The 26,272-nt window shown below is 28.8% G+C and overlaps 1 protein-coding gene and 1 long non-coding RNA gene across 8 annotated transcripts in view; one reads left to right on the top strand and one right to left on the bottom strand.

Moving 5' to 3' along the window:
* The window catches only part of LOC123271149, a 317,780-nt gene that overhangs the window by 45,236 nt on the left and 246,272 nt on the right, over positions 1 to 26,272 (top strand). The gene's annotated exons all lie outside the window — the stretch shown is intronic.
* The window catches only part of LOC123271140 (nucleolysin TIAR), a 243,854-nt gene that overhangs the window by 39,181 nt on the left and 178,401 nt on the right, over positions 1 to 26,272 (bottom strand). For all 5 annotated transcript variants that reach the window (XM_044737366.1, XM_044737365.1, XM_044737364.1 and 2 more), the window contains one exon: positions 8,331 to 8,418. In XM_044737366.1, the coding sequence (XP_044593301.1) occupies positions 8,331 to 8,418 (88 nt within the window). The remainder of the gene's footprint in view (positions 1 to 8,330; positions 8,419 to 26,272) is intronic.

Raw genomic sequence — 26,272 nt, 5'->3', positions numbered from 1 at the left:
GGGAAGTACTGAGTAGTTTTTATGTCTGTTATGATATCACATCGTTTCTTTTAAAAGTCCCAAGTGCTTGCAAGCCATCGAGCTTTGTATAAGAAAGTAACTAAAGACCGGAAGGTAAGAGAGACACGTATCATTGTGCCGTCGAGTAACTTGAATATTTCAGCTGGACAGCACACCCGCTCTCTGCTTTTACTTTTCTAGCTATTCTCGTCTAATATATGTATATATATACATATATATGTGTGTAGATATATATATTTGCTTTACTGCACATATAATACAAACTAAACTTTAAACTTCAACTTAAGTTTCTTCAACTTCAAATGTAGCTGCACCTTCTTACCCTTTTCCTCTCTCTCTATTTCTGACGCTAAACTCGTATACTCTGAGACTTTTATATTCAGGGAGTATGAATGGGCGAGCTATACTAGACAAGTCAAAAGGTCTCACCCTTGTCATTTTTATTTCACATTTACTTTTCGTATCCTCGCATTGTCAGTTTAAGTGCTAATCGGTCTTTTGAAGAAGGTATACATTTCACAATAGAGCTAAATAATAATAATAAAAAAAGTTATAAAAATTTTTTAAAGTCGTTACTGTGGAAATAGAAAAATTTTGTTTATTATTTCCCAGACTCCATTTATTTTTCCCCGTTAAAAGTACTTTTATTTAAACTCTAAAGTTTTACGTCTTATTTATTTATTTATTTATTTATTTTTTTCATTCATGTATTGTCTTTTTATGGTTTATTTAGAATTGATTTTTTTTATTCTTTAAGAATTGTCAAATTTAGTGATAAAATTTACAAGTATTTGTACGTAATTTGGAATTTGAATCTTGTTTCAGCTAATTAAAATTTATTATAGTCTTAAAAATATTATTATTAAAAAAAAACATTTTTTTATAAATTTTGTAGAAAATCAACTGAAAATTGTTATAAAAGATTGAATTATACTTAAAGAAAAATAAATGGAGCTATGAACGTAAAAAATTAACCAATAAATTGAAAAAAGTGAGATAATAAAAAATATGTATAATATAATAATAATAATAATAAATTACTAAAATGGAGTAAGTGAATAAATATTGATATTTATTAATATAATAAGTAATAAAAGGACATTTATATCGATAAACATTTTATAAAAGAATTTATAGCCCCGACCATTTGAAAGTATATAGGGTGAGTAATGGAGAAGCTTGTATAAATAATAAATTTATATAAATGACAATATTTGTTTAAAAATATTGCTCTTTTGACTTTTTACTCGATCGCTCTATTTTTCATATCTCAGTTTATTTTGAATAGTTTTTTTTTGGTTATTATTTTGTCCCCGTTTGTTCACAAGTACTCTCATTTGTCAGGTATGAGACAAACAGCATCGGTGATGGGTTGCTGGCTCCACTCAGCAGTAAAGAGAATATCCAATGCACTCTACTTTCATCCTAGATCTCGTAGCTCGATATTTCGTGTAATCAACATATGCGCTGTTTGTGCTTAAAAAACATAATAATGATGCCCTCGTAATGAAAATGATAATAATAATAAAAAAAATAATAACAATAAAATTGCATCGATAAAATGTACAATGAACGAATGGAAATTGAAATGGCATTGAATTAATTAACTTTAAATATAAAAATAAAAGGTTAATGTTTCACGAATTTATAATGTATGAATGCAGTAAAAACAAATTTTATTTATTTTTTTTATTATTCAATATTCATTATTCATCGTTAAAATAAATTATTTTTATTGATTCAACTATTATTGTATGATAAAATACGAATAATTTTCGTATTGAATTATTTTTAACGTTCTTTTTAAATGATATGGAAATTAAAATGATAATGTTTAACTCATTTTCTACCTAACAGTGAAGTCATCAAATTTGTTCGGAAAATAAATTTTATAAATTATATGAAAGATAACTCATTTATATTGGTACAAAAATTATAAAGAAGATTTACAATCAGAAGAAATATTTTTCTTTTCACGTACAAAATTTTTTTTAAAGCTATTAAAAATTTTTCATCCATAGTTTAGGGAATTTTTCAAAATTTAATCATTTTTCGTTTTTTTTTTATATTCAATAAGTTTGTTAATGTTATTTATTTATTTCTTTATTTATTAATTTCTTTACATAAAGACCCAACAGCAATAGCCAATAACAGGGTTACTAGAGAATAAATTTAACATCCTTTTACAAGATCATATTACATATAAAAGGAAAGGTAAAAACAATAATATTTTTATGTACTGGCATTTTGAGAAAAGGAAAAAAAAAAGAAAAGAAAACTGAAAAATTTGTGTTTTAAACATCTGTTAAGATTTGAAACTTAGCCGAAAGAAATTAAATTTGTAGTGATACGTTATTTAGTCAAATAATATTAGAGAAAAATAAATTAGCTCTTATTCCTAATGGACACCAGGACAGACCCCAAGGAGACACCAGGAGACACCAAGGCATGGGTGGTTATAGGTTGGTTGAATCCAAAAAAATCAAGGGCCCTATCAAAGTTATTAATTAAGTGATTGCATATATCATTGCCAATCTAAAAAGTTATTATTATTATTATCATCACACATGGTCACACAGAAAGAAAAATTTCTTGACTGGAGAACAAAATTCGTGGCTCAAGAAAATTTTCGGGTGCCTGAAGGAAGACCGAAGTTGTGTTGGCAGAAGTAAAAATTTTTCTTGAAATTCTATTCTCGGTGGAAGTAATTTTTTCTTAATTCAAATCATCATAAATACTTGATACAACAAATTGTTATATTTGATCAAGATTTTTAGATACTTGGTAGGGAAGCAGCGCCACCTACTTCAGCTGAGAGAAAAATTTTCTCTTAAATATTTGATACCCATTTTATATTATTTTAGCGTGCAATTATACATATTGAATGAAAAAAATGAATCAATATTATTTGATCTTTCCATTTGACATGTTAATCAATAAAAATATTAATGAAAATTTACTTCTATCTTTGTATTTAATTTTTTGGAATAAGAGAGAAATTTTCTGAAGACAAGAAAATTTACTTCTATCAAGAAATAAATTTTTTGGAGCAAAAGGCTAAATTTTCTCAAAATAAGAAGATTTTCTTGACTTAAATAAATTTTCTTGGATCAAGAAATGTATTTTTTAAAGCAAGAGAATTAATTTCGTTGGAATAAGTGAAATTTCTTGTGTCAAAAAAAATTTTTTTTTCGCTCAAGAAAATAATTAAGAAGAAAAATATTTTCTTGGCTAAAGTGAACCTTTTTTTCTGTGCACGTATAACCACATCAGGTAACATAATGATGTCACATACGATCATCTATATTATCATATATGATTATAAATAGTTACACACGTGATCGTATATTATAATATATAATAATCATCCATCACATATGATTACCCGAGTCAGAATAATGAACCTACATAAGCCTACATGAACCTACATGAGCCTACAGGACAATTTTTAATTGTTTCGATCGATATTTTTATCTTTAATTGTTTCGATTGATCAACATAACCTCGCAAAATACACTTATACCAATATTAAATAGTACAATACAAATAAATTTAAATAGTAACTAAAAATTTATTGATAAAAAAACTTAAAAATTCAATTTATAAATTGAATAATATCAATCAAAACAATTGAAAATTATTCTGTAGGCTCATGTAGGTTCATGTAGGCTCATATAGGTTCATTATTCTGACTCGGGTACATATAATCATTGATCGTATATGACTACTGATCACACATAGCAATATATGATTACGTATGACCATATATAATCAATCATGATCACATACATGATTATAAATTGTCACACGTGGACATGTATGATCACAAAAGATCTTCCTTATTAATAAGAAAAGTAATAACAATTTTTAGCGGTCATCAAAAATTTAATACCATTCCATATTTTATTAAGCCCAACACAAATAAAAGAACAAGGTTTTATCATCATCGGTTACAAAAGCCCATCAATTTAGTATCACATCTTTTACCCTTCCATAAATAATAAAGAAACAAAGAATAATACAAGGAAACAGACAAGAAAATTAGGTGAAAAACAGTAAGAGGCGATAAAACAAAAAAATAAACAGGAGTGGGCTAATAAAAAAGTTAAGTAAAGTAAAATAAGGTAAAATTTTTCATCTTAAAGTTGACGTGAATTCGGGAGGTAGTGACAAACGAGTAAAACTGAATATTCCAGGCAGTGATGAGCTATATGTATGTATATATGTGAGTATATGTACATATCTGTATATAGAAGTTGAAGACGGTCATAACTATGTCACAGAGCTCCGGTGAAGCGAATTCTCTTGGGCTATTTGGTGCCGGGGAGTTGGGGGGCTGGGTGGGAGGGAAGGATCGAAAGGGGATGAGGCCTGTAACGTTCTATTCGCCGAGTGGTGTAGAGCAAGTACGAGTAGAGCGTCGGTCGACGGGCGATGAAATGGGTGGGTTAAGTTTACGAGGTCAGTTTGTCGAGAGGCGGTCGCGGATGCAGACGCACGGGTGATTCGGCTAGCTATATATAGTTATGTAGTTCCAGATCTCCGCCAAAGGCTTTACTGCTACGAACTATTCCTGGTTTTGCTGGCGAGCAGAGGTCTAACCATCGGTATCTCACTCCTATTCCCGGCCCGAAGCTCAAAATTAAAATTCTGACAACGCTTCCTTTTGCCAAGTATTACTGTACCTCGTCTTCGTCTCTCTGACTACACACTCACTTATCTATGTGATGTTCAATGTTCAATGTTGAATTTTGTATGTATGTGCATGTGTGGATAAGGTATTCCTACAACGGAAATCAAGACTTCTGGATCACTGGTTTCGATTATCTGTACACATATATACCTATTACACACCTTAAATACGAAATTTTATGGGTGTGCTTCAAATTGTATCTACAGGTCATACAGTACAATAAATCTCCTGGTAAAATACTCTCGTTTATTACCGATAGTAGGAAAGTTGCTAAATGAGAATTATGCAGCTTAGAGGTCGAGTTTTGTTTTTTTTTCTGAGTTAATCATTTTTATTTGCTTGCACTGATAAAAAACTATCTTGGTTTACGAGAAAATTTTTTCCGGTACTAAAAAAAACTAGGTGATTCAATTATTGCACTTTTAAAAGATATCGAAATTTAATTCCCCATTTATTTTCTCACTAATAAAAAGAGTGTATTTTGTAGAAATTTTCTGGAAAAAAATTTTTCGAAAAAGAGCTACCTCAATTTTTTGCCGTGGTGCAGAGGTAACACCTATAATCTGGCACGCAGGGGGCCAGGGTTCGAATCCGGTCATCAGTATTTTTCATTTTTTTTTTTTACATATTTAAGAGGTAGTTTTAAATAGATTTAAGCAAATTCTATTTAATATTCATTCAAAATTGAGAAAAAAAAACTTAAAAAAAAAAATAATTCTTTCAAAAAAGGAATTTTATAAATCTTCAACCATCAACACTTTGGTCTGGTTTTCAACAAGCTTTCAAAAATTAATTACATCCGACATAACTGGTGGATTGATGAAGTAGAAACGTCGAGTGTCAAAAACTAGCGGACTTGACTGAAAAAAACGAAATCAAATGAAGAGTGAAATTAATAGTGATTGATATTTTTCTTAGGAGCTTTCAAGCTGACATTTAAATGCACATTTTATAAATGATCGAGAGTCTTGTAAGAATAATATTCTTCTCTACTTATTGATTCTTTTTCTACCGAATTTAATACAATTAATTGATTAATAATCTCAACAAAAATAATAATAATGTAAATAATAGACCAACTGATGACGGATGTTAAAAAAATTAAGATTAAAAAAAAAACAATCGACTAAAAATTCTATAAACATTCTGAATGTCAGGCCGTGTGAATAAACGATAATAAAAATGCAATTTAATTTCAAAAGTTAGTGGTACTAAAGTCGAGTAACATATTTATAAAATCAATAATAATTCAATATAATTAATTACAACAAAACTTTTGTAATTGAAATTAGTTTAAAAATTGTACTATCAAGCATGAGTTAAGTGAGTAATAAAATACCATTAAAAAATTTATAATTTATTTATTTGTGCGGGTAAAAATTCAAAAAAGATTTCAAAATAAATAAATGAAAAAATTAAAAATTAAATAATTAGCGAATTTAAAATTTAGAGCTACTTGTTGTGGACTTTGTAACCACGAATAAACTCACCGTGTAAATAAAAATTGATTCTCTTACGGACAGACTCTCTTGATAATGATTCCATGCCCCCGGAAGGATGTACAACAATAATAACAATATAACAAGAATAATAGTAGCTATTATAATATCAGTAATAATAATAACAATAATAATAATAATGATGACAGAAACAGAAACAACAAGTAAAACAAAAATAAGAACTCTGCGGGTATTTAATATTTTTATGTTCTTTTTTCGACAGAACCACTCATTACACATTTTGTTGGTTGATTTTTGTTTTTAGTTTTAATAGTTTATTATGATTATGATCATTATCATGATATTTTTTACTCACCTACTTTTATTTAGTCACAGTTTATATTTTTTTTTTAACTTTAAAATGGTAATTTGATGTTACGAGAAGTAAACAAATAAGTATAGACAGACCAAAACTTAATTAAACTGCGACGAGAGTTTTCTCTATCATATTATGTAATGTTGTATTTTATGAGTGTTATTTCTCGGAATATTGTTTCAGGGAAACCCGGGGCTTAAATAAGAATTTTTTGTTTATATTTTTTGTGATGTCGGAAATGCACACCTCAATGCAAGTCGGCTACATTTTAAGGGTGTATTTACTTATTTTGGTTGTTAGTTTTTCGATGGTTTGTGGAAGTCTATTTCAATTTGTTCTTTGAAATAATTTAAATCACCTAAAGAGTAATTTTACACATGGATAGAACGATTTTTTTCATATTTAATAAACTTTATTGAGTGTAAAGAAATAACTTTTTTGTTAATTAGATGTTTTAATGAATCTTTATTAATTGTTTATTAAATCTGATTTATCAATAGTATGCAAATATTTTATTGAACATTACAATAATTAATTATTATTATCAAAAAAGACAAATTTTGAATTGAATGCCAATCTAATCATTTTAAAAATGGTTATAACTCCTGAAATATTAATTTTATCAAAAAAATATAAGTCAAAGTTATAGCTTAAAAATTTTCTGTAAAAAATATTTGTGTACTTTAAAGCTATTTTCAATATTTGAGGAGATATAGTAACTTGAATAGTATTCACGTAGAGAAAAATAAAAAATCATTGTCTAATCACTGTAAAAATGGACACAAATTTCGAAATATTAATTTTTTGAAAAAATTATATGAATCAAAACTTGTAGCTTAAGATAGCTGTCGTGGTACAATATTGTCAAAAAATTAGAGATTACACAGTAAAAAATTTTGTGTCATTGCGTCAAAAAATTTTGTGTTAAAAATTTTTATGTTAAATATTTAGCACTTTTTTTGTGTTGATTTAACAGAATCAACGTTAAATTTATTCATAAAAGTGTTAAATATTTAACACTAAATTTTTTGACGCAATGACGCAAATTTTTTTACTGTGTATACGAGCCGCAAAAGTATGTGAACTTTTAAGTTAAGTGATCCATAATTTTTACGCAAGACTGTACCCGTGTAGACGTAATTCATACAGTATTAATATGCATGTATACACTTTTTCATAAATTGTTGAACTTTAATCCGTAATTGATGAATAATTTGACAGTCAAAAATTGAAAAAAAATTTTTTTTAAACTCAAAAAATACATTAAGAGACTGTCAGTTTTTTGAAAGTTTCTGACCGTTTGTTTTTTTTTTTTTATAACTAAGAAACTAGTACAGAACTGCAGAGAGCGTATGCAATCAATGTTAAATATCCAATTTTCAATTAAATTCATCCCGGGTTATAGGTGGTTAATCGACTTCGAATTTTTACGATAATTGTATCATCACATCCTTAGTAAGTATACAAAAATTTAGAATTTTCTGACGCTATGCCTTAACCACGACAACTACCTTAAGAAATTTCCTACACATAGTGTTTTTATACCATGGATCTATCTCCAGTATTTTAGGATATACAGTGTCGCAAGATTCAGTACTTAAATAACCAGAATAAAAAATAGTTGTGATTTTGAGGTGTGCTTTTTCAAACTAAACTCATCGTAAAAAACATTGTCTATTCCTAAAACGGTGTATTATCTCATCCGGGTTTTCCTGTATATTTATGTGTACTAATGTTTCACAAAAAGTAGTGTTGAACAGATGGTTGTCATTAGATGTTAAATAATCCAACAAAAACTTACGAGATTTCCCCAAATGGAGCGAAGGCTTCTCTCAATGTCTGCGTCTCAATCTCCGGGCTCAGGTCTCCGACAAATATGTGATAGTGTTCTGTGACAACAAAAAATATAACAAACAAATCATTATAAGACAGTCTTATTCCAAGGGATTTATTTTTTAAAAATTACAGTCTTTTGTTTCAGTATTCGGAATCATCTCCATTATTACATCATATATATGCCATCAAATATATTCTGGTACACTTCCTCACTCTTACTCTAATGGAATTTTTAATTAGGTCACATTTTTACTTAAATAAAAAAAAAAAATTTAAATAAACCGCTTAAATATTTTATTTTAAAATGTATCTGTAATTAAAGTGCAAACTTTATTCACTTCTTGGAAAGTTCTTTCGTAAGCTTCTTAATCTTCAAATATTAAATCTATTTTGATACATCCGAAATCCATTTATGATTCACTGTACAGATAAATCGGTTCAAAACTAATAATTTAAAAAATATTAAATATAAAGAAAAATTGATTCGGAAACTAACAAGCACAAGTAATCTAAAAAGTGAGGATCAAGAAGCTTTAACTTTTAAAGTTTCACTGGAAGATTCTGATTGCAAATACGTGTCGACTTAACTTCAAATCCCTGTCTCAACGGAATTAATTACTTGTGTGATTAATATTCTGAATTAATCGATATTTACTTTCATAATTCTTATCACAAACTTGCTATAAAGTATTTTTGTAAATTTTAATATTTTAATCACATCAATTATTATTTAAACTATTTTTATTAACATTTACTCGAAAAATATTTAACAGGGTTGCGAAAAATGCATTGTTTAAGTTTACCTAATGTCACTTATTTTTTAATATCTATTAGAATTAGTAAAAATCATTAATAATAAGATTCATTGTTGCCGTAAGATGGACAGCGGAGTTTCCACCTTTCGTCTTTGCTAGACACACTATAGAGATTCCGGGTTCGAATCCTAGCAGCGAAATTTTTTTCTTTCCATTTAAAATTCTTAAAATTGTTTTTAAAAATAATCGTATCTAAAATTATATATTTTTTAAATAACATCAGAATTAAAATGTTAAAAAAAAGGTTCATTTTATTTAAAAATATTTTTTTGCACGTAAAAAGTTGTATAAGGCTGAGAAAAAAAAATTTTATTTTTCCCCTAACTCTATTATACATCAAACATAAATGAACACTAGTAAGCGGACACGAGAATAAATAAACTCGATATTGGATCAATTTTTTGATTGATGTTGTCATGTCATAAAGACCGATAAAAATTTTTCGTGGACGTCAATTGGCTTGTTTGCGAATGGGTGTAATCACAGTAACTCTTGAAAAACTTGGCCAATCACAATTATTTTTTTCCCATCTGAAAGTTCCGAAGGCGTAAATTTAAAATTTTGAAATTTTTATAGTTTAAAAAATAATAAAATAAAGTAGTTTTATTTTTAAATAGCTGTGACCACCCGCTTCGCTGGTTCATTTTTAATAGTACAGTTATTTGTTAATATAAAATAACAATTTTTGTAAAAAATCGACTGAAGTATGGGCTCGACTTTTCGCCTCATACAGACGCAAAATTCATCTCCACTAATTAATTAATAAATTTTCTGGATCGTTCTAAGAATTTCTATTTTAAATTTTTTTTTTTTTTTTAACCCCGCTTTTCAGACTTCTGTCTCGATGGGGGTCCGGCCGAGACCGGAGGGGGACTCCAGGCTGATCGGTACATTAAGTTTGGCAGAATAAGTTTGGCGGTATTACATACTTTTTCAGCCTGGAGAGTAATGCGGCGATGGGTCGACTTTGGGGAAACTGCACGCATTTGCCTGTGCCCCACCGGTAGCACAGGGCTTGGGGAAACCATCGAAAAACCCAAACCTGTACAGCCCGGCGTGAGTTACGAGCACTGATGTTCACTGAAAATTAAATTTCAGCTCACACCGGGATTCGAACCCACGCCTCACCAGTCCCAAGCAAGCATGACAAGCGTTATACCGCTTAGCCATTTTTAAATTTTACAAAATGTTTTAAAAGTTTTCAGAACAATCCAGAACATTATCGACCGTTTAGAATGTTGACATACATTTTGAAGCTTTCTAGATCATTCGGGGTTATTCTAGATCATCCTAGAATTTTTTTTAGAACATTCTCATTCGACCAGAATCTAAACGTAGATTTTAGAACTTTCTAGATCATTCCAGAAATTTCTAGAATAATCCAGATCATTTTAGACCAATGATAGTGTAACATTCTTAAAGTTAGCATGTTTCAACCCTTGTATCTTTTACACCCTTATAGGTATCAACTTGCAACCACCATAGTGCACAATGGGAGCTTTGTACCTATTGCGACGTATAAACACTATGCATCTGCAACGTGCAGTTTTAGCTGCAAAGTAAAATATAGGGACACACACCTCTGTTTTTTTCATATATATATACAGATTACTTTAATTACAATACTTTAATTACAATGTTGGGATGAAAATTAAAATAGTATTTTTTTTTAATTATCTGAAAAGTAAAAAAAATTTATTGTGGTTTTGTGTGAAAGAAAAAAAAAGCATATATTTTTATTGTGTTGACGTGATTGAAAACAACGAAGAATAAAAAATCTTACTGACCCGTGAGATATTTTTCATATTGAACAGTAGTGTCATCCGTCAACTCATAAATTGTAATGATTCATGAGAGCTCAATAATTCATATTTTTTAAAAAAAGTCGAGCTGTGTAAAAAGTTAAAACACAAAAAACGGAGATATCGAACAGCTACAATATTTTTTAGTCATTCTGTTCGTACTAACGTAACAGCGCTGGTAATACAAATGTGCTTTTACAGACTCCTATCCGGAGCAACCTGGCTTTCTACCTTCCCTCATCATGTATATGTGTACACGTTTTATGTATTTATAATACTCACATAAATATACCTAAAACTAACTACCAAGTCATGTCAGACTTTGACAAGACGGATCGTTTGCATTGATAAGGAGCTTGTTCAACTTGTAATTCTTAAGAAGCTACCTCCAGCTCCGTGCCCTTCTTTCTATTTAAAATAACTTTCAGGCTTTATTCCTGCTAAAATCAAACTACCAACAAATAAAAAAAATTATTTATTCTCAGTTCTTATAATGGAACACTCCCTCGGGTTTTTCATTTCCAGTTAAACTTTAAATAACAACTGATCATTATCAAATAAATGTCTCCAAGCCCAACCAAGCCTCATTTTAAATTTTAAATCAACTAAAATTTCTTCTAGTTTTCCAACAAAAGTTTCTTTTGAATAATTTTTATGCTTAAAAACTGAAATGAACTTTTTTTAAGCGAAATTTAATTTCCTGAAAAAATATCCCTTGAATTTTCATTTGAAATCTCGCTATCCAATAAATCGCAACTCTTAATTAAAATTCCGTTCGAACTTCAAAGATACGGTAAACTCAATAAGAACCTTTTGTACAGGAAATATCTCCAGCAATTTTGAACCTTTACTAGACTCAAAATTTTCATTCAAGAAAATACCAAATTTTAAAAAACATTAAATTATAGCCGGAAAAAAGTTTAATTTTTTTGATTGGACCTAATCTATATTATTAAGAGAATAAGAAGAATTGTGTCTCCAGGATAATCATATGATAAAATCGGTTTTTTTTTTAGTGAAACAGTGTCATTGCAAAGGTCTTGACTTTGATTTGTGCTTTTTCAAGGTTTCATATCATTCTCACCGATAGTCAATTTATTATGATAAGTATTTAGGCTGAATTCGAAAATGCTCTATTTCTAGATACATAATTAACAAATGACCTTGTATTTTGTGAACTTTTAACATTTTTAAAAATATAAGCTCACCCTGACATTACACTCATCAAGACCTTTCATTTGAGTACCCACATCATTTTTTCATATATATATATATATATGAAAAATATATCAAAATGCAAGTGGATACTCAAATGAAAGCTCTTGATGGGTGTAACGTCGGGATGAGCTTATATCTTTAAAAACACCAATAGTTAAGAAACTACAGTGCAATTTAACAAAAGTCATTATTTAATAAAGCTAAATTTCATTTATTCATAGTTTACAAATCACGGCAGTCACATAGTGACTGTAAGGTTGCTAGTTAAAAATTATTTTAAAAAACATTTACTATTAAAATTTAGAAATTTCTATTTCTATGAATTGTAAGTATTCAATTTTCGTTAAAAAATAAAATTTTGATAAGAAGCTTCAGTCCGAAAATAAATTATAACTATTCTTTAAATCAAGTATCTTCCATTGAAAAATTTTCTCACCCTAAAAATAATACCCCATCTTTAAATTACATATTCAACAAAATGCATTTATTGTATTTATTCCAACGATCCCGCAAGTTTTGGAATCTCTAAAAAATCCACTTTCATTTCGGCTCCCGAATGGTCTTTTTTAAAAAGTTTCCTTGGGTCTGTCTGCCTACATCCGGCATTGAGACCACACAGAGCCCTCAAATGAAATGAGTGAAGAATGCCTAGCATAGAGAAGAGTCAGCAGCGCAGCGTACATTGGTGGATAGCCGAGCCAAAAGAAACTAAACTAAACCGAACCAAAGATAAAAAAAAATAAAAACAAAGCGTATAAAGCGACTCAAAAACAGTTAGAGAAGCAGCGATAGTGGTGTCCGTTTGTAAAAGTTAAACTTTAAAGGCGGCGCCGGCGCGTGCTCTTGTATCATCCACTGTATATAATGCTACATAATGCTGTACTAGTAGTAGACAGATCTGCGTTCGCTCATACACCACAGTACAGTAATAGTAATAGCATACAACACTGTAGACATAGTACTGACTACAGAGTACCAAGTACAGAGCAAAGTGTGTAGTGAGTAGTGTGGTGTGCTGTATTATATATGTAGGAGAGACTGAAAAGAGACCGCCTAGAAAGTGGAGGGTGGTTTGTGTATATACATATACACATATATAAATATAACTGAGAGCAGAGCCGTGTACATATATAAAACATTAAAAAAGACTGTTTTTATTTCGGCACGATTCAATGCATTCTATAGTACTGTGCGCTGTGAACGGGATAGAACCCTGTTTGGACTAGTGTATACCTTCCGGCGGTATCCACTCCTCATCACCTCATTCTACTACCCTCTACCCCTCCGCCCTTACCCGGTCAACCCCTTGCCACGTTTATTCATTTTCTCTCCTTTCCACTACTACCCACTACTACGCCACTAACATTTATATCTTCCCTCTTCCCTTGTGCTTTTCCCATCTATATCTCCATTTACCAGCCTCGTACTCAGCAAAGCTCCACAGCATTCCGCTGTTGAATGGTCTCGGCTATTGATACCTCGATTATTTAATCCATGTTATATGTATGATCAATTCCAAGTTACAAGTTGCCAAGAAATTAATACGAAATTGGTTGCCGCGGGAGAATCTCTCGAGAGAATCTATTTTTCAACAGAAGTTGATTGGTTTGTTGGGAAAAAATTTTCTGATTCGGTTATATATGATTTTTGATGTGTCCAGATATAGTTTGCAGTTGATATGTCCATTTATAATTTTTTTATCAAAAGTAGGATGAAAAATCTCCGACAGAGGGCGGATGGTCGCTGAATCTTCTCTTTACTAGAGAGTTAAGTTGAATAAGAATCATTTTTATTTTAATTTTAAAAACTTCGGAGGAAAAAATAAAAATAATAAATTATCAACATTATACTATGTTTAATTAAATAAAACTAGCAACCTTGCAGTCACTATGTGACTGCTGTGACTTGTGAACTACAAATAAATAAAATTTTGCTTTATGAAATAATGATTTTTGTTAAATTGCACTGTGCTTTTTTAACTATTGACGTTTTTAAAGATATAAGCTCATCTCGAGGTTACACTCATCAAGAGCTTTCATTTGAGTACCAACATGCATTTTTGATATATTTTTCATATATACCTTTATACATATATATATACCTATACATATATATAATGTATATTTTAAAGATATAAGCTCATCCCGATGTTACACTCATCAAGAGCTTTCATTTGAGTACCCACATGCATTTTGATATATATATATATATATATATATATATATATATATATATATATATATATATATATATATATATATATATATATGAAAAAATGATGTGGGTACTCAAATGAAAGGTATTGATGAGTGTAACATCGGGATGAGCTTATATCTTTAAAAATATTAATCGTTCACAAGATATAAGGTCATTTATTAATTATGTATCCAGAGATAGAGCATTTTCGGATGCAGCCTAAATACTTATCATCATAAATTGACTATTGATGAGAATGATATGAAACGGCATCACTCCAGATCAAGACTTTTCTAACGATACTAAATTTAACCATAAAAACCCATTTTATCATATGAATAATACACTGGCCACAAAATTTTGCTTATTCTCTTAATAATATAATTTATTTTAATGTTACTAAAATTAACTTTAACATGGCAATTTTTATGATTTCTTAACAAATAAATAAATATAGAGAGAATTTATCAAAAAATGCTACTTGTAGAAATTAAAAAAAATATTGATACCATTTTTTTAATGTAAAAAAGTTTATATTAATTTTCAAATTTATAAATACGTATTTTGTAATTTTTAAAAAAATTAACAACTATTTCTTTGTTTTTATTAAAAAAAAAAAAAAAAATAAATAAAGAATTCACTCCACGAAGTTTTTTTCATCAATAGTTCAAATAAAATCTTTCTCTGGATTAAATCAATTTAAAATAACCCACTCTGCAAATTTTTTACAGTGTTATATTATCCGATTAACTTTAATTGATAAGCTCATTAAATAGTTTCAGTGTGCTGGAGTAGAAGTTAATTTATGCATGTTGAGTCTAGAAGTAAAGTAGTTTAATTTTGGGTGTTCATAATAAGGAGATTAAAAGTATTCCTAAAGTATTATATTGAAGCTTCAAGAGTAAGTAAAGACTAAAGACTAGAAATTCAAGATTTACCATAAAAAATCGTTACTGGGGTGTGATAATTAAAAGGGCTTATTTGAATGAAAATTTATTAGTTGTAAGAACGAATCGATAATATTAGAGCGGAGAGATATAATACTGGACCGCGTAGAGGAGAAGCAGGGATAGGAAGAGAGATATTCAAGTTTACCCCAGTGTAGTATACACACTCTCTCACTATGAAGGTAAATACGGGTAGTAGGTATACATGGGATTATGTATTACGTATATGTTATGTTTACCGTTCACTTGTCTGTCCGAAATCCTATGTTTATTTGCGGTTCAACACTCATCCATTCCGCTGGATTTGTTATGTAGTTAACCCGGAGTTCAAGAACCATGTTACATATTTACTATTAGCTTTATTTTGCCCTGTCTTATCAACAGATTATAATTTTTATTTGCCGTGTCGAAATTATTAATTACTGCGCGTACAAAATTTTTAGTTTCTCAAATAAAATAACCCTTTTATTTAATTGAGCTTGATTTTTAGAAAAAATATAAATTAGTGATTGGGAGCGATGAAATTTATTTATAAGGGTTAGAAAAATTGGTGAATTTATCACCGGTGAGTGAAAAAATATTTGCCGAGCTAGATTTTGTTTACCGTCACCGTTGGGACATCGAATATTTGGCGAGATTTAATCTAGTTTGCAGAGGATTTTTACGGGCGAATTTCTTGGTAATTTTACATAAAATTACATAGTGCAAGCTTGTTTGGTTTCGTACATCCTAGAAATTTCGTGGTAATATTTTTCGACATGTTTTTATAGAATTATTAAATGTATGATGCATGAGGGATAACTCTTTTGATATTAAAATTAACAAAGTTTCAGAAGTTGGAAGCAGTAAATTTTCAAATCGTATGGTGAAAAAAAAAATACTTTATTTAAGAAAAATATTCTTGAGAAAATTTACCTCAAGATTTTCAAGTCGAATTAATTCAAGAAACGAATAGAATCAAGAAAATTAAACTTAAGAATAAAGAAGGAAAATTCTCTAATTTAGAATTTTACTAATTTAGGCGACTAATTTCTTATATTCAAACAAATTGATGTAAAATTCTTAGAGAAAAACTAAAGAAATTTCATTTTACTGTTAAATCTAATCTTTATCTTCAAATCTGTAAAGTTAAAAAAAAAATATTGACTGTGGAATTCGAACCCGGCATTACTATGTACCAGACTAACGCTTTTCTCTTTACGCTACAGTAAAAAATTGTGGTAACTTCTTTTAAAAAAATTATTTTTGAGAAAATTGTAAAAAAAATACTCTTTTTAGCTGTCGAATTTGATTACATCTAAAAAAGATGATATACTCGGATAACAAAAATGAAACTTAAGGACGTCCATAGACAAGAAAAAGACACCAATAGGTTATGGCTACTAGTTTCTTTCTTACGCACTAGTGCTGCCTCTCTTTACAGACTATCGCTCACTTACTTCCACTTACGTAAAATATCGAAAGTCACTAACTTCAAACACTTTTTACAAAAAAATGAATACCGCTCGTTTATGTTATTTTTGATAAAAAATATTTGTTATATCTTCAATTAATGATTCTCAGTGTTTTAAAACAATCCTAAGAAAAGTACTATTGATATTTAATAAAACGTTCGCTTGAACATCGGTCAGCACAGGGTTTGTATGTAAAATATACAAATTTTAAAAGGTAATATTTCAAAATTTAGTGCTGCAAGTACTACTTAAAAAAATTCCTGCGTATAGAGGACACACAGTAAAAAAATTTTCGTCAAATTTAACACAAATATTTGTGTTACTGACTGTTTTTACACAAACTAATGTTAATTCAACATTCTAGTGTGTTAAATCAACACATGAGAATGTGAAATTCTACACATTAGAATGAAATATTCAACACAAAAATTTTTACACTTTACACAATGACGAAAAATTTTTTACTGTGTACTTATGAGTATAAGTACTCAAAATTTCATAAAAATTTTAAGAAAACAGTTTTTTCTCGGGATGTCCTTAAAAAAAAATAATCAAGAAACTAATTTGAAGAGTTTGATCATCTTGAATCAAACAGAAAAATTCTTGAACTAAGAATCATTTTTTAATTAAAGAATTTTCTTACTTGATCCAAAATAATCAAACTCTTTAAAATAATCTCCTTGGCTTCAGAATTTTCCTTTCTAACCAAAAGTTAATTTTATGTCACTATATTTACCTAATTCAACTCCTTCTCCAGCATACCGAAACTATTTGATGAGCTTGACAATAAAAGTAAATCGGATAAAGTACTATTTAGTTTTGGATAAAAAGTTGTTCCAAGTACCGTAAATTAACAGAGGTTAAAAAATATAAATGGGTGTTGTGTACTTTTGAGAAATATCACTGTGTACTTTGTAGCTATTCGCAGTATGTATGCATGTATATTTATAAACATACATGTATGTAATGTGTGCATGAATGTAGATGAGATTGTCCATGTAAATGTTCACGACCTCATCCCCTTTTTAGTACTGTAACCCGTAGCATAAAAGGACATTTAAATTCTTCGACACGTAGCTACGACCCAGCTATTTTTTGTCCTTGAAAAACTCGAATTCCTATCCGGCAATACAATCGAGTTGAGATGTGGACACGAACAGCATGAACAAATCTACCGAACAATCGTGACTGTTGTAAAACAAAAATAAATAAACAAATAAATAAATATATATAGATCTATAAATGTTTAAAGGATAAGAAAAAAATTCGATAAAATGTTCCAGCTGTAAATTTAATGCACTTTTTATCTCAATCTTTATACGCAAGCTCTTAGGTTTTGTGTCTTATATTTCACTGATAGGAACGAGGTACTATTTCACCAGTCGCGTGGTTTAATTTTTTAAAGAATGAGGCGAGAATTTTGAAAAAGAATTTTCTTTTTATTTTTTGGTCTAAATTAGGTTATTCCAAAAAATAAATTCTTGCTATTTTCGTGAATGTTTGTGGAATATGGAAGATGAAGACAATTTAAATAACTGGTTTTCTAAAAAAAATTTGACTTATTATGAACTCCATCCTTGGTGAATTTATAAGGAATTCATAAAAAAATTATTTTAATTTTATTGTAATAATGAAAGTTTTTAAGAGTTTAGAACGAACGACTTGTCTTTCTCGATCTTTCTCGGTGTTTTAGATGCAAAAATATTTTTAAGGTAGTCATTGATTCTACAGATTTTTTGTAGTCGAAATTATTTAAAATATAATCAATGAAATAAGAACCAGAAATACAAGCGGATAATTTTCTCTTTTTATTCTCGACTTCTATTATATTGATTTGATGAAACAAAAGTAAAATTTTAAAGATATTTTTTTTTTAACAGGGTAGTTTTTTTTCAGTAGATGATCATAATTTTATAAAGTTTGGAGTACTAAGTGAATTTATTAGGAAAAAATATGTAAAAGCTAGAAGTTTTTTATAAAAATTGTTAGGTATTTTTTTTTCTTCACGGAAAAAAGTAAACTGTAAAATTCACTCGGATTCCGGTTAATTTTTATAGTTTCAAACAGTACAGCGGACATCGGGCTGGCAAAAATATAAATACTACAGAACTTGATGTGGAAAGTGTGCAATCACAATTTATAATTTAATATCGAAAATAAGTAATTAGTAATTGTCACTATAGTAATAACGACTCTGTCATCTTAAAAAATTACAGTTTCAAACAGTAAAAATTGCCGTTTCAATACATAGTCCATTCTATGAGGAGAAGGAGAACTCAGATGAGAAGAAAGGGGTCTCAATCTAAGAGAATTTAACACTTGAAACAGTAAAAATTCTACTCTTGAAATATACACTTTACCAGTCCAAGCAAGTCAATAATTATAGTTTTATTTTTAGCGTTGCATTTAAAATTTACCATTTTACTTTGTAAATATTAACATTGCTTGTATTGGAAATTTAGTAACTGTATTTTATATTTTTTACATATCATGCGATCATTTTTTAGGTACCAAATGATGAATATCAAAGTCAAAATTCTTAATTATTATACTTTAACATTTTTGACATTCACATAGCGAATATTACTGTTTGAAATAGTACTTTCTTCCATGTAAAGTATAAATTGTAGCATTTAAATGATAAATATTATAAAGTGATTATTAAAATCACGATTTTACTGTTTGAAATGGTAATTTTTAGCACTTGGTCATCACATATTATAAATTGACTATTATTTATTACACTTTACTTTTTTTCGTGTTTATTTCAAACTTTTTATTTTAAGGTAGTACTACCGTTACCGCAAGAGTAAAATCCTAAAACCTAACCTTATTTTATTAACGTAGTAGATTTCCCGATACTAAATCACGTTGGAGAAAGAGAGACAGAAATAAATTTTGAATATTTTTTATTAATAAATATTCTCATATTTTTGGAAAACATACTGATTGTTATTAACCCGTTGAGGGCACATGGGTTCCAGTGAACCCCAGGCGAACTTTGAGGCAATTTTAAATTTAGAAGGAGATTTATAAATGACGTTTAGTGTGCAATCTGTTATTGGTTGAAATCTACGCAATAAGTTGTGATACGTCACAAAGGTCTCCATGCTGTTAGCCTCATTTTAAGCGACTGACCGAAATTCGTAACTTCAAACTTCAGAATAAATATATTTCTTTCAAACTTCATTAAATATTGATTTTTTTCTTTAAAATATATTATTTTCCGAATAAAATGGCGTCGGTTTTTTTTCGATATCGTAAAAATCAAAATTTCTGCGACTTTTTTTATAAAAAAAGTTTAGCTTTTTTTTTCTAAACGATTTTTTAGTATTTTTAAATTATTAAAAATTAAAAATAGCTAGTAGATATTTAGAGGGAATGTTACATTAAAGTTTGGTGCCAATTATAAGTCAATACATCACATAGGAAATGAATTAGAACTGTTTTGCTGAGTGGGGTCTACTGGACCCTGTGTGTCCTCAACGTAATTTTTTCGACGTGTGTCCTCAACGGGTTAAATATGTTCTAAATGTTATTTTCTCTCGGTGTCTTGATTTTTATAAAAATCTGAACGTCCAGTTTTGTGAAATAAAATAAAGGCTGTGATTCTCCGTAAGAATCAATGGTAAAAGCAAAAATATGTAGATATTAATATCTTTTTTTCAGGACTTGCCAGGCTTCAAAAAATTTTACTGTTTAATTATGATATTATAAAGTACCAGTATGCCAAATTTTATTAAATTCTGAACGTCAATTCTAAAACCGGTAGTACTACCTTAAAGAATCAAAACTCCTCTTGATTCTGTTTGCGAATTTCTTAAATCCGAATAAATCAAAATAAAATCCTAAGTTTATCCTGCAAACAGCTTAAAATATTTGGCAATGTAAATAGAATAAATTATTAATGTATAGCTAATAATATTAACTATGGTCGGTGTAATATAATTATCATAACGCAATATAATATAATATAATTTAATGCAATAATATATGTTTAAATAACGCGTAGAGTTAGCGGAATGAAATAGAATGAAAATTATCTGATGCATAACCTACAGTGCGCCGGTAAATTATTAATTAGCTGAAAATTAGTAAAATGTAGGTCGCCCAGAGGAGAGTCCCAGTAGAGTGTAGTATGTAGTGTGTAGTATTATACGTAGTGTGTAGTCCGTAATGTGTAGTACGAGTATATGAGCTGCTTGCGCGGCAAGTATTTGACGCTAATGCGTAAAGTCCGGGCCAATCGCCAAGCTTTGCACGTTGCAGTCCCATATCCAACTCCATTCTCGAGTTATATTTCGCTTTTCTCCACTTAACCGCCTTGTATTTGTATGGCAGCAGGTTTTATGGATTTTATCTTGTAGAAATGAGACTAAGACCGAGACTGAGAGTAGAAACAAGAATAAGAATAAGAATAAGTTTAAATAGAAGTACAAGTGCTGGTGAAACAAGTAGAGCCAGCCTTTCATTTTGTTCTCAGCCTTACAGTGTACTGTACTCCATAATACCTTTGTTTAGTTTTTTTGTTTCACTCTTTTCATTTTTGTTTCTCCGTCTACAATTGTTCGTACAATAATCGAGATGAGAAGTAGACAATGAGAAAACAATGAGACACTTTTGTACTCTAACTAAATGGACAACTTGATCGATAACTTATTATTATTATTTAATGTAAAAATCTTCCTCTATCCAGAGTTGTGTCTCTTAAATTTATGAATTACTATTAGTATTAATATTAATATTAATGTTATTGATTTTGTATAGTGCAAATGGGCGTGTATTAATATAATAATGACATAATTGTGTCATGAGATTGGTTTTGACAGGAGTAATATTTTTAACAGTAATGAATAAATTAACGACTCCACTGTCTACCCTTCGCTAATTTAATCACACTATTAATAATTTGTTATAAGGTATAAATATTAAATAGACTGGTGAGTGCTGTTTGCGAATTTTCATCTGGTTCGAGTCAGTTTTATTGTCAATTTCGCTTATTACTAACATATATTAATAGTAATAATAACAATAACATGTGAGATATATTTTTGGTTATTGTTAACTGACAAGAGTTGATTATTTGTCCCACAAACACCCGCAGTTTTGATCGATTGCAATGTAATGGTAAATATTATTATGCTCCGTAAATATGGACATAACTAACTAATTATTGTTGTGGTTATTGATTCAAAATTTTGATATTGCAGGATTTAATGAACCTTAATTGTATTTTTGTCTGATTTTTTTCTAGTAATTATCTAATTAAAATTTTCATTGGACCAAAAAGTATTTCAGTGGAGAGAAATATTGTTGGAACAAGAACAAAATTATTTTTAAGAGAACTATGCGCTTATTTCGATTGCATTTTTGAAAGACTTTGCGATTAAATTTTCAATTTATTTTCTCATTAATGAAAAGAGTGTTTTTTCTTGAGAATTTTCTGAAAAAAATTTTTAGAAAAAGTGCTACCTTAAATTTTTGCAGTGGCGCAGATAGAAATCGTTAGTCTGGTATGCAGAAAAACGAGGTTCGAATCCCGTTGTCTTTTTTTTTTCTTAATTTTATTCAAGATATTTGAAGATCTTAATGTATATATTAAAATAAATTCAGTAATTTTAATCGGAAAATAATATTCTCCAAAACTAATAATAATTTCGTTTTATTTTAATTGCACGCCTCATAGCGCGAAGCGCGTGAGATTGTGCTTTATACTCGACTCGTCACGGTCAAGCAATTTTGTGATCTTTAAATGTCTCTATCACAACCATATTACACTTATACAATAATATAAGTAGATGTACACGGAGAAAACACTTAAATTAAACCATCTTTTACTTTCTAAAATCATTTCATGTAGCTATTTTGAAAAAAAAACGTTTTGAAAAAAATTTTACGTGGACGTCCGGATGTCACCCCATTTTGGATGTACCAATGATTACTCCCGAACAAATTGATATTTCAAGACCGGACTTTTTTTATTAGTTTACGAATGCGATGAACTGTGTCCGTATTTCATATCAGTAGCCTAGTTTACGTATTTTTTTTTTAAATTGAATTTTTATTAAAATTTATTACGACATAACCGTACAAAGACAAACGAATTTTTCTTATTTGTCACGTGAAAACTATGGCGCCACTTGATAAAGCTAGATTTTTTTAGGCTGCGTGCGCATATAACAAGAAAAAAGGGCGCTGATATTTAAAAAAAAAAAAATACTCTGTAAGAAATTACTTAATTATAATTTTCTTTTTTTTTATCAGTTACACAATTTATTTTTTCTTAAAAAATGAATGAGCGTTATGAGGCGTGCACTTTTGGATTTTCCAAACTTTTTTATCTTCTCTCTAAATCTGAAACAGTGAAAATCACTGGAAATTAGTGGTATATTCACTATTTCACAGTTATAAGTATACCACTTGGTATACTTATAGCTGTGAAACAGTGAAATTCCTATGATTAATTTTAATAGAGTTGGTTCCACAACAAGCTTCTCCATTAAGAATATGAAAAAAAAAAAAAAAATAAAAATATCTTATTGTATAATATTTACTGAAATCATTTAAAATTCTGGGTTCTAAGGTTTAAATTGAAAGCTTCCTGAAATACTGTAAGGTGCAATCAAAAATAATTAATTATAAAAAAAGAATTGTAAAGCTACACAATCACGATTTTTTAACTCGCGCAATAATTATCAGCATAAAAATCACCTCACGGTGTTCGGACCGTAAAATCGGTCGTTTAAAGATTTAGCTGGGTCAGGAGTATCGGAAAATTTCTTCAGACACAAATAATTTTTACTGCCCCGCCGAATCACCCGGGTTTATTACATCCATAAAAAAAAAGGATTTAATTACCATCAAATGTTTAATTCCAAGTGACATGTAGGGAAATATTTATTCACATGTTCCTCTCAGCAATCCGTTGGCTGCCAGCAAAAAAAAATTACAGCCGGGATGAGGGGGTGTCATGTCAGAACAAAGAGGGAATTAAATCTGAGTGAGCTTTTTATTTAGAATAGTTTTTAATTTTTACTAAAAGTGAGATTGCAAAAGAAAAAAAACATATAAACATAAATGTAAATATAAATAAAAAAAGAAAAAAGTGTGTAATGGGTATACAAGAGTAATAGCTACATAGAAGCATATATATTGTAGTGTAAGGCCACACAAAGAATATTAAAGGTCGAGTTGAAACAGTGAGTGCAGAATATGAGACGTTGAGTTTCCTAGTTTTCTCATTTGGTATGCTGCAGACCTTCCGACGGTACCGTTCCTATCTATTATCCTTTCTTGCTTTCCAACTTTCTTCAATCTAATAATTTTGCTCTTATTTTATCAATTTATGGATTTGCCCTCGCTTTACTCACTTTCGAATTAGTCTTATGTGAATCATCGAATGCACTTCCACATGTGAAAGATATATACGGCATCCGATCCCCGTTAAATTTTAATAAATCACCCAACCTAAACGCCACGGGCCAAATTGATCGCTCAAATCTATAATTTTCACAAATCATTTAATATGAGAAACTACTTTATTTCTCCAGTTACTTTTTTTACTGATAAAATACTCTGCTGACTTACGATTTCGGCTTTTCTCATTTACTTTATTATTATGATTATGATAACCCGAGGAAAAAATTTCTGATATGGTCATGGATCGCCTAATACGGCCAATTTTCATATCTGACTATCTGATCATTTACAGGCCTGATATTATTTATAATGTTAATTAAAAAAAACTCTGCACGAAAAACAGTAAACTATAAAATTTACCGAGAGATCTTTTTCGGTGTTTTAGATGCAAAAATATTTTCAAAATAAATGTAGTCATTGATTCAACAGATTTTTTATAGTCGAAATTATTCAAAATTTAATCAATGAAATAAGAACCAGAAACACAAGCGGATAATTTTTTCTCTTTATTCTCGACTTCTATTATTTTGATTTGATGAAACAAAAGTAAAATTTTGAATATATTTTTTTTTGAGAGGGTAGTTTTTTTTCAGTAGATGATCATAATTTTGTAAAGTTTGGAGTACTTAATGAATTTATTAGGAAAAAATATGTAAAAGCGAGAAGTTTTTTATAAAAATTTTTAGGTATTTTTTTTTCTTTATGGAAGAAAGTAAACTGTAAAATTCACTCAGATTCCGGTTAATTTTTATAGTTTTAAGCAGTACAGCGGATATCGGGGTTGCAAAAATATAGATATTACAGAACTTAATGTAGAAAGTGTAAAAGCCACAATTTAAAAAATTACGGTTTCAAACAGTAAAAATTGTCATTTTAATATATAGTCCATTATATGAGGAGAAGGGGAACTCAGATGAGGAGAAGGGTCTCAATCTAGGAGAATTTAAGATTTGAAACAGTAAAATTCTACTCTTAAAATATATATTTTATCAGTTCAAGCAAGTCAATAATTAGAGTTTCATTTTAGCGTTGTGTTTAAAATTTACCATTTCACTTTGTAAATATTAACGTTGCTTGTAATGGAAATTTAGTAATTGTATTTTATATTTTTTACATATCATACGATCACTTTTTAGGTACGAAATGATAAATATCAAAGTCAAAATTTTTAATTATTATACTTTAACATTTTTGACATTCACATAGCGAATATTACTGTTTGAAATAATATTTTCTTCCATATAAAGTATAAATTGTAGTATTTAAATGATAAATATTATAAAGTGTTTAGTTAAATTACGATTTTACTGTTTGAAATAGTAATTTTTAGCACTTGATCATTACTTATTATAAATCGACTATTATTTATTACAGTTTACTTTTTTCCACGCTTGGAGTGAATTATTTATTTTTTTTTTATTGAATAAAATAAAGAAATAGTTGTTATTCGTTTAAAAATTATAAAATCCATTTTTAGATATTTCAAAATTAACGTTAACTTTTTCCTTAGTTTTATGAAACAAATAAATTTTAATATTATAAAGAAATTGCATCAATATTTTTTTTTCAATTTCTACAAGTAGCATTTTTGATAAATTCTCTCTATAATTATTTATTTGTTCAGAAGTCATAAAAATTGAGGTATAAAAGTAAATTTCATTTACATTAAATTAATTAATTTCATTTAATCAATAGGAGTAATGTTTAATAATTTATTATTTATACTTTTAACGTCGGGATTTATCAACAACACCTCGAAACAAAATAATATTTAAAAAAATTTGATTCAATGTTACGAATTTTAATTTGTTTGAGTATTATTCTTATATTTTTTTGTTGACTTAAATAATAATAATAAATTGCCACGAAAAAGTCACACTAATTGCATGCCTGCATTAACTAAAAAACTTACAAAAAAAAAGTCTCATGAGTCAGGATGGATTATAATGGGTTATAATGGACAAATGACAAATGTCTAAAGACATTAATTACAACTTATTTTATTTAACGAGCTTTTTTATCCTCGTATAAAAAAAAATTCCTCACTATTTTTATT

Source organism: Cotesia glomerata, linkage group LG9, assembly GCF_020080835.1.
Source record: "Cotesia glomerata isolate CgM1 linkage group LG9, MPM_Cglom_v2.3, whole genome shotgun sequence".
Lineage (NCBI taxonomy): Eukaryota > Metazoa > Arthropoda > Insecta > Hymenoptera > Braconidae > Cotesia > Cotesia glomerata.
This window is presented reverse-complemented; position numbering and strand designations above follow the sequence as displayed.